The sequence below is a fragment of the Lissotriton vulgaris genome, chromosome 9 (genome assembly GCF_964263255.1).
Source record: "Lissotriton vulgaris chromosome 9, aLisVul1.2, whole genome shotgun sequence".
Taxonomy (NCBI): domain Eukaryota; kingdom Metazoa; phylum Chordata; class Amphibia; order Caudata; family Salamandridae; genus Lissotriton; species Lissotriton vulgaris.
In genome coordinates, this window is record NC_141697.1 from 67,819,953 (window position 1) to 67,837,283 (window position 17,331).

Sequence of the window (17,331 nt, forward strand, 5' to 3'; positions counted from 1 at the left end):
GCAGGCAGGGGATGGGAGCGAAGGAACACAAGAAAGAGGGGGCCTCAGACAGGCTCTACCTGCAGAGTCAATCCTGGCGAGGGGGACAGGAAGACACCAGGGCCCGCCATTCCCTTCAAAGAGCAGTCACTCACACACTCCAGCTAGAGAGTATGGACTCACTCCAGTGGGACTCACTCCTGTGGGAGGCCACTGACTGTTTACATATAGTCTCAATCAACAAAGAAGGTTTACTTCCGGTCTCCGTCTTGTGAGTCATTCATAACCAGGAGTTTCAAGGTGAATTCATATCCACAAAGTCAAGCACAGCACACACACTTTATGCTAACCCTGCCTGCCATATCTGGATAGATAGAGGCATGCATGCATGATTGGCAGTGGGTGTTATTCTACATTCTGGCTAGATAGATGCATGCATGCATGATGTGTCGTGGGTGTTTTTCTACAATCTGGCTAGATAGACGCATGCATGTGTGATGTGCAGTGGGTGTTATTCTACATTCTGGCTAGACGCATGCATGCATGATGTGTAGTGGGTGTTATTCTACATTCTGGCTAGATAGACGCATGCATGTATGATGTGCAGTGGGTGTTATTCTGCATTCTGGCTATACACATGCATGTGGGATGTGTAGTGCGTGTTATTCTACATTCTGGCTAGATAGACGCATGCATAAGTGATGTGCGGTGGGTGTTATTCTGCATTCTGGCTATACACATGCATGTGGGATGTGTAGTGCGTGTTATTCTACATTCTGGCTAGATAGACGCATGCATAAGTGATGTGCGGTGGGTGTTATTCTGCATTCTGGCTATACACATGCATGTGGGATGTGTAGTGCGTGTTATTCTACATTCTGGCTAGATAGACGCATGCATGTGTGATGTGCAGTGGGTGTTATTCTACATTCTGGCTAGACGCATGCATGCATGATGTGCAGTGGGTGTTATTCTACATTCTGGCTAGATAGACGCATGCATGTATGATGTGCAGTGGGTGTTATTCTACATTCTGGCTAGATAGACGCATGCATGTATGATGTGCAGTGGGTGTTATTCTGCATTCCGGCTAGACACATGCATGTGTGATGTGTAGTGGGTGTTTTTCTACATTCTGACTAAATAGAGGCATGCATGTATGATGTGCAGTGGGTGTTATTCTACATTCTGGCTAGACGCATGCATGTATGATGTGCAGTGGGTGTTATTCTACATTCTGGCTAGACGCATGCATGCGTGATGGGCAGTGGGTGTTATTCTACATTCTGGCTAGATGTCTAAAATGTTTCTCCCTGGGGTCGGGGTGGAGTCAAAAGTGCCTGGCCACAGGGCTTGGGAAGGCGTCCATGCTAGGAGTTTGGTTACTTTCAAGGATGTCTAGTTTGGTCTTGTGCAGGGATGAGAGTTGATACCAAGCAGCCTGTGAAGGAGAAGTTGCACTCAATGTTGAAGCCTAATGATTTCATGTTCATTGTTAATTGTGCTTGGAATCTGTTTCCAGCCACACTTGTATGAAGATGAATCACATCCTGCCAAGATTTACCCTACAGTAGGTAGTTAACATCTGTACTTTGATGGTAAAGATACAGTTTATGGGGCGTTCCATATATTTGTAGAGACTTTCAGGTACCTTTGTGGGCCATCAGTGCTTTGTTGAACTTTGACAAGGATTATTAGATGGATGAATGGAGAGAGGATGGATCCTTGTGGAGCTCTGCGAGTCACAGGCAGGTCGCGGCTTCTGGCTCCGCCCATCTGGACAACCGGGACACGTGGGTTTGTTTACAGAGTTCAAGAACCCATTTCCAGATACCCAGATTGTGGAGTGGCAGAAACCTGGGCCAGAACTGCCAATTTCATTTGATATTTCTCCCCAAACACTGGGCACATGAGTTGAAAATCTTGAAATGGGGAATAACAATGCAGGTCTTGAATTACCAGGTCTAGATCTACGTGTTTCTCCTGATTATGGGTACGTTACCACACAGACTTACACCTGCAGTTACAGGTGGTAAATTTAAGCATGGGGGCAATACCGGTTGCGGTATATCAGAGGACAGGGAAGGCTCTCCTGTGGCAGTGGTGCTGCACAGGTAAGCAGGGGGCAGGACTGTGTCTCTGACCGCACACCTGTCTCTTCCCTAGAGGTGGCTTTACTGCTGCATACCTGAAGCTGGTAAAACCAAGTCGGGTAATCCTACACCGAGTCATCCCAGAACGGGAAACATCTTTTGCCACAAAACCATTACAACGCAGTATGGTTACATCTTAGTTTTAACAACGCAAGTCGTTACATCGACTTGCACTGGAGGGCGCTCTAGACTAAGGAATAGTGTGAATTACTATTCCAACACCTTCCCTACTGTACGTAGACTGGAGTTGGAATACTAATTCACACTATTCCTAAGTCCAGCGCCCTCCGGCAACAGTCGATGTTGTAGGAGAGTAGGGTCTGCACTCCTATGGCCACCCCCGATTTTTGCTTTTTGCTTCACTGGTTTACGACTTTCCCTGGCTGTGGGCCTGCTAATCAGACCCACAGCCTAGCTGTTCTCTCTCTAAATTGACAACCATGTACCTTAGGTGCATTTACCAATTGGTACTGGGCCACCTTATCAGTCCCTGTACAGTGTACCATAGGTACCCAGGGCATAGGTGTACCCAGGGCCTACCAGGGGCTGAAGCATGTATTATGGCACCCCTGGCTGGCCATCTAAACAGACACAACTGGCTGCACGACAGCTGGGGCAAGATGGTGTAATCACCCTTTGCTTTAGATATAGTTACCTATATCTAAACCTAAAATGGACACATATCTTCCTGTCAGTCACTCCTATGGCAGGCCTTATCAATCCTGAAGGCAGAGTGCTTGGAATTATGTGAGATGGTGCTCTAGCATGAGCTGAGCCTGTCTACAGCTTTCGGAACCAAGTCCTGTAGCTGTTTCCATGATAACGCATACCATATACTCTTAAGTGCATTATAATTTAATGGAGTGGTGTGGCTCACTGGTTAGAGGCGGCAGACCCGGAAGCAGAGGACGGCCTGGGACCAGGGTTCAATTCCCGACGTGGCAGGGTCGTGAACCAGGGTCAGCGGACTCGATAATTCTCGCCTCGGTGCCTACTCTAACCAGGGATCACACTCGGCAACTTTGGGCATTAGCTTGCCTCATCTCCACAACGGCCCCCCACAAACGCCGGGGATGCCTGGTTTCACCTTGGAGATACCCAGGAGGGAACATCTCACAGGGAAAGCCAGGACGGGTTCCCCAGCGGTCTATAGCGCCAGGACGCCTCCGGGCTGCAGTGCGCTTTACAAGACACACACATTTACATTTACATAATTCTCGCGGTTATTTGCTAACTTTGGTATCGCATTATCAAAACATGTCGAGTAAGGTGTCATACGAATTGGAATACTACCCCCTCGCCAATTCTGGCGAAGGGGGTAGCATTCCACCCTTTTAGAGGGACATGACATGTATGTAACTGTGAACCCCGGTTAAAGTTAACTCGAGCCTCAGCATCACAAAATGGATGCTGCCACCACAGACACAAGTCTGACCTCCTGCTGCGCGGAGTCCATCCAGCGAGGGAGGCTTGGACACCATCCCAGACAGGGTTTGTGTATTAGGTAGGACAGGGCTGAAAGGAATGAGACATGCCTGGGGCACACAAGGTGTCCCTGTGCATACTCCGGTCTAAACCAATTCCTGGGGCACTCCAGCCCCAGAGCTAGCGCAAGACCGGACAAAGGATAGGGGGTGTAACCACCCCCCTTCCTGGTCCCACCCAGAGGAGGGACCTAGTCGTAGTACAGCCCCCTTTAGCCGGATATAGGTAGGAGCTGGTCCCATTCCAAATTAGATTATCCTGAACAACTTTACAAGAAGAAACTCTGGACTTCGACGTTCTGCTCCACAGAAGACTGAAGAAATCTCCCTTGTGGGCAAGGAGTGTCCACCCTGCACAAGCAGGCACCATCATCGTCCAGCGGCTTCACTTTGTTGTCTTCCTTCCTGGATCCAGACTTCAGAGCCCGACGAGACCCGGATTCCCAGACCTCTCCGACCTCTACCTACATCTGCAGCACAGCTGAGATCCGTGGGTGCGACGAGACACGTGGGACCGGCCATCTTGAAAGAACCTGCACTTCGCTTTCAGCACAACTCCCGAGGTAAACTCGACCAAGTGCTTTGGGGACTGAGAAGCCCCGACCCCGAGCAGCTCCGGCACCGAAGACCAGCCCTCTAGCATCCACGAGATTTGCGTGGGGCCCTTCTGCCTGTTTGCTGCTCGACGCGTTGTCTGGTCACTTGCCGGCTGGCTGGTGACCTCCTAGATGACGAAACCCGACAACTTCACTGTTGGTATGGTTGCTCCAGACTGGCCCTTGCTCCCCTCCAAAAGAGAAGCACCCCGGACCCTCCTGGTCCACTCCAGACGCCGTTTCCACTCACCGCGTGGGTTGCCTTTGCCAAGGCCTGTTGACTCCGAATCCGAAGCCGACACCGCCGACAGCGAGAGCCTGCATGTGACAGCTCTTGCCTCCATCCTGGTCATCGAAGACACCACCTGGTCCTCGTGGCTGCAGAGACAAGCGTCCACCTTCACCTGATCGCGACGACGACATCTGGTTCCACTCCTGGTTCCACTCCAGTCACTGGCTTGTGACTTTGAACATTGTCCCCTCTGCTTTCAGGTTCTTCTCTTCACTGATCCACCCTTGGATCACACCGGACATCTTCCTCCTGACCGCCTGCAGCATCTTTTCCTCCAGGCTCCATAGACTTCAACGCCGGAACCCGACACGACTTGGCACCTATGCACCCGCAGCCTGTGGGTGAGGTAACACGAGCATTTCGGTGCTCAAGGGTAGCTTGACTCTTCTAGTGTCCAGTTCCACAGTCGTTTTGGTCCTATCCAGTCAGGGACGTCCGTACTCACCTTTTTCTTAAAACTGTACTGTCCATAGACGTCTGTACGCCTCCCGCGTGTGAGTTCACACTCTGCACACGCGTTCCGTGGGCCTACTATTACCTACCTCAAGTTAGTATAGGCTGGTCCCAGCGATCCTACAGCCTCTGGACAGCTCCATTCCTATTATTGACCTTCACATTCCACTTACTTAGTATATGGTTTGTCGTGGCCCTAGGGCACCATTGTGAATCGTTCAACTTAAACATATTTTTCCTAAGAGATTGTCATGTGCTTAGCCCTCTGACCTCATAAAGAGTTCAGAGGTGTATGTTAGTTAATAAATACTTGTTTATTTTCATAACAACCTGTGTGGTGTCCTTTCACTTGGTATTCAAGGGGTTATATGTGGTAAAACAGCTAGCTTCACATGCCAAAAGAGTTTAGCCTAAGACTGCTTTGTCCATGCTACCACTAGGATAGCTGGTCTATAAGGTTGACTTAAAACCAATCACCATAAGGGTTGTTTGGACTGATACAAGGTGATCACTAGAACTTGTGAGCATCATATATCAGGCCAACTTCTCACAGATGTAACGAGTTGCGTTGTCAAAACCGCAATGTAACATACCGCGTTGTGATGGTACGCGTTGTATCATCATACATCCTCCCAGAACACCTGGCAACTCAGAATCGTCCATGGTGGTGTCTCACTGACACACTCATAGAGGGGTCCCAAGTATGGTGTCAGTGAATCTAGTGTAGCAGAGAGAATTTGCTGAGGGTGCAATTGTAAATGGTGATGAAGGCTTCCTAGAAATGGAGATGAGGAAGAAATGGATCATCTTTGTGCTACACCATGGCCTGGATCCTGGTTGTCATGTGGAAGGTGGTTAGGGTTTATCTGCTCAGGTGCAGAATCATCACCAACTTTTCTATTACTTTTTGGTGGTTGGGGTGTGCATTAATGACCTGTAGTTGTCCATGTCTTCTGTGTCTAGGGTGACCTTGGTTACCAGGGAGGGAGTTTAGTTTAAGAACGTCCAGAATAATGGATTGTGCAATGATAGAGTGTTACAACTACCCAATGAAGGGTAATGACTTAACCAAGCAAGGATGAATAGCTAAATTGGCCATGACAGGATTTTAACTTGTGAGTCGCAGGTCACAGCAGATGTCAGCACTGCGCATTTGATACACCGGGGCATCAGACCGGTGTGAATGAAGTGGGAAGATTATGCTGTGCAGTGAATGGGTACCTTCTCTAGTGAGATACTTCATGATGGTTGAAGAGAGGATGTTGTGTTGTCTTCGTAAGTGAAAACTGAGTGCATGATGTTGTGTTTTTTGTTGTTGGTGATTTTTTCTATGGAGAATTTGTTGATGCTGTTGCAGTTGTTCATTGAATGGGGGTGCAAGTGGATTAGAAAGAGTTGTGCGTCTGTTGGATGATTCTGTGGTGGTGAATTTTCAGTAGGTGATTTTACCGCCTGTGATGAGTTTTTTACACTTCTGTCCAATTATTCTAGAGCTGAGATTGGCAGCATCTGTTTTACTCTTGAAGATGGAATATCTGCTCTTGAAAGGTTCTGGGGTATACCAGGACAGGAAGTTGAGGGTTTTGTCTTCATGCCTCGCAGTTTAGAGGTTTGATGTAGCATTTGTTTGTGATAAAGTTGGCCTTGAGTTAGTGGCAGCAGATGGGGTAAGTAGGATCAGCTTAAGTGTGTCAATAGGGGAGGAAGTCCTTGAAGAAGTGATGTTCTTGTTTGTTTGCTTTTAGTTGTCTAAAGGTTAGTTGTTATGTTTTTGATGGGAAAGAAGATGTCAAGGGGTTAGGACATTTGGTTTATGCTGGTAGATTGCATTTGACGGATAGCATAGATAAGGTGTGTAGAGTGGGATGGCATAGATGAGGTGTGTAGAGTGGGATGGCATCGAGGAGGTGTGTAGAGCGGGATGGCATCGATGAGGTGTGTAGAGCGGGATGGCATAGATGAGGTGTGTAGAGTGGGATGGCATAGATGAGGTGTGTAGAGTGGGATGGCATCGATGAGGTGTGTAGAGCGGGATGGCATCGATGAGGTGTGTAGAGCGGGATGGCATCGATGAGGTGTGTAGAGCAGGATGGCATCGATGAGGTGTGTAGAGCGGGATGGCATCGATGAGGTGTGTAGAGCGGGATGGCATCGATGAGGTGTGTAGAGCAGGATGGCATCGATGAGGTGTGTAGAGCGGGATGGCATTGATGAGGTGTGTAGAGCGGGATGGCATCGATGAGGTGTGTAGAGCGGGATGGCATCGATGAGGTGTGTAGAGTGGGATGGCATCGAGGAGGTGTGTAGAGCGGGATGGCATCGATGAGGTGTGTAGAGCGGGATGGCATCGATGAGGTGTGTAGAGCAGGATGGCATCGATGAGGTGTGTAGAGCGGGATGGCATCAATGAGGTGTGTAGAGCGGGATGGCATCGATGAGGTGTGTAGAGTGGGATGGCATCGAGGAGGTGTGTAGAGCGGGATGGCATCGATGAGGTGTGTAGAGCGGGATGGCATCGATGAGGTGTGTAGAGCAGGATGGCATCGATGAGGTGTGTAGAGCGGGATGGCATCGATGAGGTGTGTAGAGCGGGATGGCATCGATGAGGTGTGTAGAGTGGGATGGCATCTAGGAGGTGTGTAGAGCGGGATGGCATCGATGAGGTGTGTAGAGCGGGATGGCATCGATGAGGTGTGTAGAGCGGGATGGCATCGATGAGGTGTGTAGAGCGGGATGGCATCGATGAGGTGTGTAGAGCGGGATGGCATCGATGAGGTGTGTAGAGCGGGATGGCATCGATGAGGTGTGTAGAGCGGGATGGCATCGAGGAGGTGTGTAGAGTGGGATGGCATAGATGAGGTGTGCAGAGTGGGATGGTATCGAGGAGGTGTGTAGAGCGGGATGGCATCGAGGAGGTGTGTAGAGCGGGATGGCATTGATGAAGTGTGTAGAGCGGGAGGGCATCGATGAGGTGTGTAGAGCAGGATGGCATCGAGGAGGTGTTTGGTTGGAACTCTTGTCCAGGCAGTGTGTAGGTTGCCTGATGCTCTATGTCTTAAGTGTGTCAATGAGTTCATAGAACACTTTTGTTTATCTTGTTGGGGGGAGGGTTCTACACAAGGGGACTTATGCATCTTGTATGTGAGTGAATGAGTCAGGTATTTCAAAAGCAGATAGCTTCCTGGGGACATACTGTTGTTGTGGTGACTAAGACACACCCACCAAGTCCTAAATATGTGTTTTACATGTGGGGTGTTAGCGTGTCTGAGAGTGAGTGCGACGGTGGTGTTGATAGGGCTTGGGATCAGACACGTGATGGTGAACCTTGTGACACACAAGGGCATAAATACCACTAAAGAATGTCAACAAACAGATGAAGTTCTACTTACGATTCTCCTCTCCAAAAAGAACCTCGCAGAGATCAAACTTTTTTTAATGGAAGAAGAGTCTAGTTGAATACATTTTGGCCCTGGGTTGTACTACTGAATATTGACACCAACTATATCGAGATACAAGAATATTGAGAACAGAATGTCGGGGGACAAAATATCAAGAGGTAAGTGCATATAGTGAAGCATGGATTTATTATTCCGTACTCCACATCTACGTACCTGGAGGGTATATGTACTGCCTAGATACGAACATGTGAAGTTGGCTATAGAAAACTTAGACTTAGTTACCTGTCGATATATTTTTTGGAATATTTTATCCTCATTATTCTGTCCAACTGATATTGTGGGTTCGATATTCATGGTGCACACCTTTAGCCATCAGGCCCGTTTCACAAGTGACCATCCTGAGCAGAGGAAGTCTATCAATTGAACATATTTACTCTCTGGTTGATGCATTCATTAGTTATAGGCCATTATAAGTGTGCACTTGCCTCTTCTGAGCCAGGAGCTTCTCCTCCAGCAGTTGCTGCATCTTCAGCTCGATCTGGCGCAGGTTGCTGTGCAGCCCCTCGCTCGGGCCGGGGGGCTTGCTTTGCTTGCTGAGGGGCTCCTGCTGGCTCTCATAGTCCTGCAGCATCTCAATAGTCTTCTGCTTTTCTACAGAGAGCTCCTGTGGTTGGGAGGGAAACAGACATTGTGGTTAAGGATGGATTTAACAGGAAAGCTTTGCGTTGTACTTCATCGAAGATTAGCGCACTGTGGAGCAGCCCAACCAACTCAATACATACACCAGCCTGATGCATACAAATTAGAGGCACCATGGCCCTCCTTACAAAGGTATATTGTTAATTTACTTCACATATTATACACCTATTTGATTGTTAACCTTATTTTATTTGGGCAGATGCGGCATTCTTTATTTTTTTAATAACAGCAGAGTGGGCTGTGTATTCAATAACATACTGGATATTATTTCTCTACATCCTGATACAAGACAAGCTCCTATTGAGGTACAGTCTGCCATTATGCATGGCCAATTTTCTCTTTTTGTTTTTCTTTCCTTTTTTGCACCCTACAGAGTCTATTCTGAATTTTCTTCTAATTTACAGGAAAGTCCACCATATTTTACATTTTCTCTGACGCTTTTGTTCTTCGCCCCTGTAAGGAAACCGTTCACTGGATGCCTGAGCCTCACACTACAACTGTAATTCACTTATTTTCCTACCTCTGGATATTTACCTTTTTTTTCTTTCAGTTCTTGTTCTTCTTGACTCTGGCTTATTTATTGTGAGAGTCCTGATGATGATCCCCCTATCTTTCTAGGGGGTCGAAACGTCGACTACATTACGGATCCCTTTTTCGGATTGTACATAGTAATGGGCCATGTTGTTCTTGTTTAATGATGCACATCTTTGATCACTGATGTTCACTCAAGTTCAAGTTCAAGTCAAACATTTGTATAGCGCACTACTCACCCAGAGGGTCTCAAGGCGCTTGAGGGAAGGGGGTATTTTATTTGTCGAATATCCAAGTTTTTAGTTGTTTTCTGCAGGAGAGGTGGTTTTGTGTGAGGCGAAGGTGGGTGGGGAGAGAATTCCAGGATTTGGCCGCTAAGTAGGAGAAGGATCTTCCACCCATGGTGGATTTATGGATGCGTGGAATTGCGGCAATGGCTTGATTGGACGATCGTAGTTGGCGGGTGGGGGTGTAAAAGGACAGGCGCGTGTTGAGGCATTTGGGTCCTAAGTCGTAGAGGGCTTTGTGTGCGTGGGTGAGGAGACAGAACGTTATTCTCTTATTGACGGGAAGCCAGTGGAGGTCTTTCAGGTGACCGGAAATGTGAGCTTGACGGGGGATGTCTAGTATGAGTCTGGCTGAGGCGTTTTGGATGCGTTGGAGTTTTTTCTGAAGTTTGGCTGTGGTTCCGGCGTAAAGGGTGTTTCCGTAGTCCAGTCGGCTTGTGAATAATGCGTGGGTGACCGTCTTTCTCGTTTCGATGGGGATCCAACGGAAGATTTTTTTGAGCATACGTAGGATGTTGAAGCATGATGATGAAACGGCGTTGACTTGTCTGGTCATCGAGAGGGAGGAGTCCAGGATGAAGCCCAGGTTACGTGCGTGGTCAGTAGGTATGGGTGCGTTTCCCAGGGCCGGTGGCCACCATGAGTCGTCCCAGGCGGAGGGGGATGGACCTAAGATGAGGACTTCAGTTTTGTCCGAGTTCAGTTTTAAACGGCTGTTCTTCATCCACTCGGCTACTTCTTTCATCCCTTCGTGTAGGTTGGTTTTGGCGGTGTTTGGGTCTTTGGTGAGGGAGAGGATCAGCTGGGTTTCGTCTGCGTAGGAGATGATGTTGAGGTTGTGTTGGCGCGCGATGGATGCGATGGGACTCATGTATACGTTGAAGAGGGTGGGACTGAGTGATGATCCTTGTGGTACGCCGCAGATGACTTCGGTGGCCTCTGATCTAAAAGGGGGGAGGCGGACTCTCTGGGTTCTTCCGGCGAGGAACGAGATGAACCAATCTAGTGCTTTTCCTTGTATTCCGATGTTGCTGAGGCGTTGAATAAGGGTGCTATGACAGACTGTATCGAAGGCAGCGGAGAGGTCGAGTAGGATGAGGGCAGCTGTTTCTCCGTTGTCCAGTAGTGTTCGAATGTCGTCTGTTGCTGCGATGAGGGCGGTCTCGGTGCTGTTTTTGGCTCTGAAGCCAGACTGTGAAGGGTCGAGGGAATTGTTGGATTCGAGGAAGCTGACTGTTGACGGCTTTCTCAATGACTTTGGCAGGGAATGGGAGGAGCGAGATGGGGCGGTAGTTCTTAAGTTCATTGGGGTCTGTTGTGGGTTTCTTCAGAAGGGCGCTGAGTTCGGCATGTTTCCAGTTTTCCGGGAAGGTAGCGGAGTTGAGGGAGCAGTTGATGACGTCTCGGAGATGGGGTGCGATAATGGAGTCTGCTTTGTTGAAAAAGTGGTGGGGACATGGCTCGGTTGGCGATCCTGAGTGGATGGAGTTCATCAGGCGGATGGTGTCTTCAGTGGTGATTGTGTTCCAAGCGCAAAGGTTGTTGGAGGGGGGTTTTAGTTCGGAGGTGGGTGGGGTGGACTGGTCTCCGGACTGGTTTTCGAAGCTGTTGTGTATGTCAGCGATTTTGTTGTGGAAGAATGAGGCTAGGGAGTCGCAGAGGTCTTGGGATGGAGTGATGTCGTTGGTGCCGGCGGTGGGGTTGGTAAATTCTTTGACGATGTTGAATAGTTCCTTGCTGTTGTGGGCGTTGTTGTCCAGTCGATCCTTAAATGTTGATTTCTTGGTGGATCGGATCAGCTGGTGGTGTTTGCGGGTGACGTTCTTGAAGGTGGCCAGATTGTCAGTGGTTGGGTTTTTTCTCCAGGCTTTCTCGAGCGTGCGACAGATCTTCTTGGATTTCTTGAGGTCATCGTTGAACCAGGGGGCTTTTTTGCTACCTTGCTTGATGTGATGTTTTTTCAAGGGTGCTAGTTCATCAGCACTGTGGGTGATCCATTGTGTGAGGTTGGTGGCTGCAAGGTTTGGGTCCGACGATTTAGCAGGAGGGTTTTGGTGAAGCGATGTGAAAAGTTGGTCGGTGGTAATTTTGTTCCACTTTCTGCTGGGAATTGGTTGTGGGTGGTTGTGGGCCGTAGTCTTATTGTAGTTGAAGTGAACGCAGCTGTGGTCTGTCCAATGGAGAATTGTGGTGTGATTGAAGGAGATGTGCTTGCTGGAGGTGAAGATTGGGTCGAGCGTGTGTCCGGCATAGGGGGTAGGGGTGTTAACAAGTTGTTTGAGTCCGGGATTGGCGAGGTTGTCCAGAAGGGTGGTGGTGTTGCTGTTGTTGTTCTTTTCCAGGTGGAAGTTGAGGTCTCCCAGAAGAATGTAATCCTCGGAGGGGAGGGCGTGTGGACTGATGAAGTCGGTGACTAGTGTGATTCACATTTATGAGAGCACTGAACACATTTCCCACACACTCATTGTACCGTCATTGGTGCTTTTTCTGATGATTTGATATATGACTTAATTAAAGTAACCAATTGTGACCCACAAAACATAAGTTTTGGGTCATTCGATCCCTTCCTCCTCTAAATCAAGCCCCTGTCTCTTTAAAATATAGAGCCTTAACAACAAGTTGAGATTATCCAGTGCAATGACTGTGTCTAAAATGCAGTACCTCTGCCACTGTCCTAGAGTAAGCTGTGGCTATTCACTAACACTGTATTTGGACAGTCATGGGTGCAAATGGAGTACCTTGGTTATCAAACTGGAATACAATAATGTCTTAGGCCCTGGCACACCAATGGAAAACAGCATTGTCCAGCAAAAAGACTGCCTTCTAAGCACTTACTACCCAATGGCCCAGAAACACGGTCTTATGTTCTCCTCTGCCCTTATTCTCTTATCATTGTCAAAAAAGGAGGGGTTTGGCCCAAAGGATTAGAGGGTAGGTAGGGCCAGTTATACTATATAAGAAAAAAATTACCTAAGCCTCTAGTAACTTCGCAACACTTAGTCATATGAAGTAAGATGAACGAAAACTAATACGTTATGGCTTTCCGCGAAGGACAGCGTATCCTTTTCGGACATGATTTAGTAGTGGACAAGTCCACTACGTACGACTTAATCATTATTAGGTATAGAAATGGACACAAGATTATGTCAATCCACACCCACTCGGGTAAAGACCCGCTCTTAATATTGTCAAAAAAGAAGGGGTTTGGCCCAAAGGATTAGAGGGTCGTTTACTGATGAACCAGAGCCCGAGCGCCTAAAGGAAGCCAACAAAGAGGAAGGAGTGCTGGCCCACTAAAGCCTGCCAGCTGCCTGCAGCGTCCCCCTCCCGCCGCCGCAACTGAGCTAGAGTCGCGGCCGCCGAGCAGAGGGGGACACCAAAACTACATCCCCCATCAGGCCTTGTGGCGCCAGACGCCCTCCCATCGCACAAGGCGGCGCATAAAGGTAGCGTCACCCCGGTCGAGCGGGTGACGCAGAAAATCGTTTACTGATGAACCAGAGCCCGAGCGCCTAAAGGAAGCCAACAAAGAGGAAGGAGTGCTGACCCACTAAAGCCTGCCAGCTGCCTGCAGCCTCCCCCTCCCGCCGCCGCAACTGAGCTAGAGTCGCGGCCGCCAAAACTACATCTCCCATCAGGCCTTGCGGCGCCAGACGCCCTCCCATCGCGCCAGGCGGCGCATAAAGGTAGCGTCACCCCTGCGTCGCGGGAGCGCCCGGGGCGAAGCCCGGGCAAAGAGCGGGCCCTCTGTGGCTCTCAGGGGACCAAAGGAGACGGGACGGGCCACCCCCTAACGGCGCACTACCCCCAGGAGCAAGGTGACTGTGTTTTCCTTCTTTTATCGCTTAAATAACTGTTTTAGTAACCAATATCTTCTTTGTGCCACATTGACTTTACGGATTATTCTGCCAAAATGACTAAAGTAAGAAAGACTCCTGTGGCCACAAGATCATCCACCAGAAATAAGACCTTGCCATCCACACCTTTGCCGACACTAACTGCCATTGACCTAATGTTACAAAAAGCCATAGGTGTAGTTGCAGATGCTATCCAAAACACGGAGAGGCGTCTTTCATTAACCCCGGACTTGTGTTTTCCCAATTTATCACAGCACACTACTGCAAATACCACCGCAATCAATAATACCATGGACTCCTCATTCAACCAGGAGGAATCTCTCCTAATGCAGTCTTTTACAGGGTTGCCAAGTGGTCAAAAAAGCTGCAAGAAAACCGTACTATTGTCTTCTCCTATAACTGTAAATAGTTTAGAACAAAGCCCTTTGCTTGTTTCCAATTTGGGGGGCATTGTTTGTTCTCCTCAACCCGGAATATCTACACCAAACTCGCAAGGGGGTACTTGTGTTGAAAGCTCACCAAATGTAAATGTAATAACTGTTGACAAAATACTATCCCTCAACAAGAGAAAGCGCCAACAAAAGAAACACGTAAAAACTAAATCAATAGTAAGGAAAATTTATAGACCATTAGGCCTTCATAAGCCATCGGCTAAGGATGTTTGGTTAAACTTTAGGTTGGCTAAAGCACCTAATGCTATACAAAACCCTACCCCTACACTTGCTACTAAGAATACTAGTACACAAAATGACATACAGGCAGAACATACTAAGACATACTCAGTGCAAACGTGCCAGACTGAAAAAGTTAGCGTAGCGGATAATATAACTTCAACTGTCCTGGAAGAATTGATCAAATCTTTACTGCAACCTTTGTGTGATAAAGTCACCTGCATAGAGCAAACCTTTGCGAAATTTGAAAAACAACAAAGAAAGGACACTTTAAGTATTCTAAAGATCCTTTCTGTGCCAAAACCAAAGGAAAGCTCCATATCACTTAAGAGTAATCTTAAACAAACGAAGATTCTGAAGACACAAACTAATATCATTACTCCAAGTAGCAGTTCTGTTTTGACACCTTCTCTATCTGTAAATACATCAGTGCAAAACACTTTAACATCATTGACACAAGCTAATAACAACACAGATATAGCACAAACCTTGCCTACCTCATCTGAGAGTCATATTCCTGACACTGATGAGAGTGAATGGGCCGCGGAAGGTATATCCCCTGAGCCTTGCGGTGGTCAAACTGAGCCACAAAAGCCAACAACTACACAAAACGCTACTCTTGAAACACGCCCTAATCAAATACCCACAACAATAAAACCAAAAAAAGCCACCCACATTCACCTCCCACCTGACTCTCATCGGAACACCATAGTAATGATTGGGGTACCACAACTTGAGACAGGTAAAACAGAAAACTATGGAGAACTGAAAAACAAAGTAAGCCATTGGCTAACTGTTCACAGACCGATTCCCCCATACATCAGTGGTAAAATAACAAATGTTAGACTTCAAGGATGGCCGCACGGCAAAGCTTATAACGGACTGGAAGGACAGCTCTATTAGCAGCCTGATCCGCACTATGGATCTGAGTTATTTTTACCCCCCGAATAACCATTCCCTAACATCAGTGCACTCTTATTCCACCGCTGAGCATGTAAGAGCCCCAGATAACTTTAATCAATATTACAGTGGGACAACAACTAGAAATCAAGGCCACTATATTGTAGGGGAACAACGTCAGCAAAGAAGGAACACATCCTGGGAACCCAGAGAGGTTAGATACGAAGGTACCTATCCAGAGAATTGGGAGGTTGCTCAGGGGACGTATTATCATCAAGAACACTCCCAATTTATAGATCCAAAAACCTACTATAATGTACCTTTCACTAATAGGTTTGACGCCTTTTATAACCAGAGCGATCTGGAGGGGGTTGACTGACTACAGGCTGGCCCATCTACATTAACGTCAGATGATTTTGCAGAACCTAATCACGCACAAGGAGAGGCATACAACCAAGCCATAGTACCCCCCCCCCCCTCTGATGACAAAGCTAGATAACTCCAGTAAGTCAGTGTCAACCATAGACCTTCCATCCAATAACAACAAATCTCCTGTCTTGCTTGAGGCCCGTAATCCCCCCTTGGCCAACATAGAATTAGACCTGGCCAGTACTGTGAACTTGGGGGCTATATACACAGAACTAACCAACCCGATGACAGCCCCAATTACCAGAGAACCTGTCATAGAAACAGTACCTGGTGATTGCAGCATGAGCTTAGTCTCTTGGAACATAGCCGGCTTAGCCGATAAATTACGTGATCCCGCCTGGTTAATATCTGTTAAAAAATACACAATTATATGCCTTCAAGAGACATGGATGGAGGATAAAAATGCCCACATTGAGGGTTTTCAAAGCTTTGTCATACCAGCAGCTGCATCAACTAGGGGAAGAGCAAAGGGGGGCTTGGCCATTTTCATCAATTTAGGTCTGTGTTGTAAAATAAGCAACTGTTATAATGCCAATCGGAACATTCAGATGCTTGAACTAAAGAGTGGCAAAAGTGTTCTGACCCTGATTAATTTTTACAACGCTAATAATGGTAATGGTGATTGTAATATTGTGTCCTTAACAGAGATGTTGAGAAAAACTGCATGCACCGTGTCACGGAAGTTGTTGATTGTAGGTGATTTTAATGTACACCCATGTGGCAATCCAGGCTCTACCCCAATGGGTTCTTTGGGATGTAACAATGTAGAAGGTTTTAATTTCGCCCATACTAGGGGAGGCAAGAACTTAAACGATCTGGTGAATGAAAATAATCTAATTGTAGCCATGTCTATGGTTCCTGAAACAAAGGTCTATGATGTTTCAACCTTTAAAGGACTTGGTCAGGGATCCTTTATAGACCATATATTAGTTTCTACAGATCTTGCAATTTGGGTCTCGAATTTCACCATTCTCTTGAGTGTTCACAGTGATCATAATCCCCTAACTATCAAACTGGGTGGGACTTTATTTAAACAACGAATGCCCCGCGAAGATCGGGGAACGATGAGCTGTATAAATGGCAGACGTCGTATAAAATGGACAATGGTAAACCAAGCTATCTTATACACTAAAATAAATAAGGCATGTGAGGAGGAACTGTTAACTTGTACATCTTCCTACTCACCCCCTGAGAACATCTTGTCTGGGTTCGAGGCGATAGTTTCAACAATTGGCTCTATGCTAACGGCACCAACCAAAGGACAAAGCAAAAATAACTCTAAATGGTTTGACCATAACTGCTCAAAGGCAAGTAGAGATTTGAAAAACGCTTTAAAAATCAAACCTAGAGATTATGATCAAATTAGAAATCTTCGTTTGATCTACAAGAAGGCATTAGCCGTTAGGAAAAAAGAAATCAAGGCCAACACCATAGAGTCCCTCCTTGACCCTTCAGTGCTGGGGAACAGTAGTAAGTTCTGGCAAATTATCAACAAACCTTTGTTTGATAATCCTAATGATACAGCCCTTGGTACTAACATCTCGGAGGAGGAGTGGGTGACCCGCTTTAGTACAATTTTTAAGAGTAATGAGCAACGGGCAG

General features: G+C 47.4%; 1 protein-coding gene across 1 annotated transcript in view; it reads right to left on the bottom strand.

The window, feature by feature from the left end:
* PLEKHD1 (pleckstrin homology and coiled-coil domain containing D1) overlaps positions 1–17,331 on the bottom strand; it is a 245,475-nt gene that overhangs the window by 52,764 nt on the left and 175,380 nt on the right. The window contains exon 9 of the mRNA XM_086936571.1: positions 8,841–9,019. Coding sequence (XP_086792697.1) covers positions 8,841–9,019 — 179 coding nt within the window. The remainder of the gene's footprint in view (positions 1–8,840; positions 9,020–17,331) is intronic.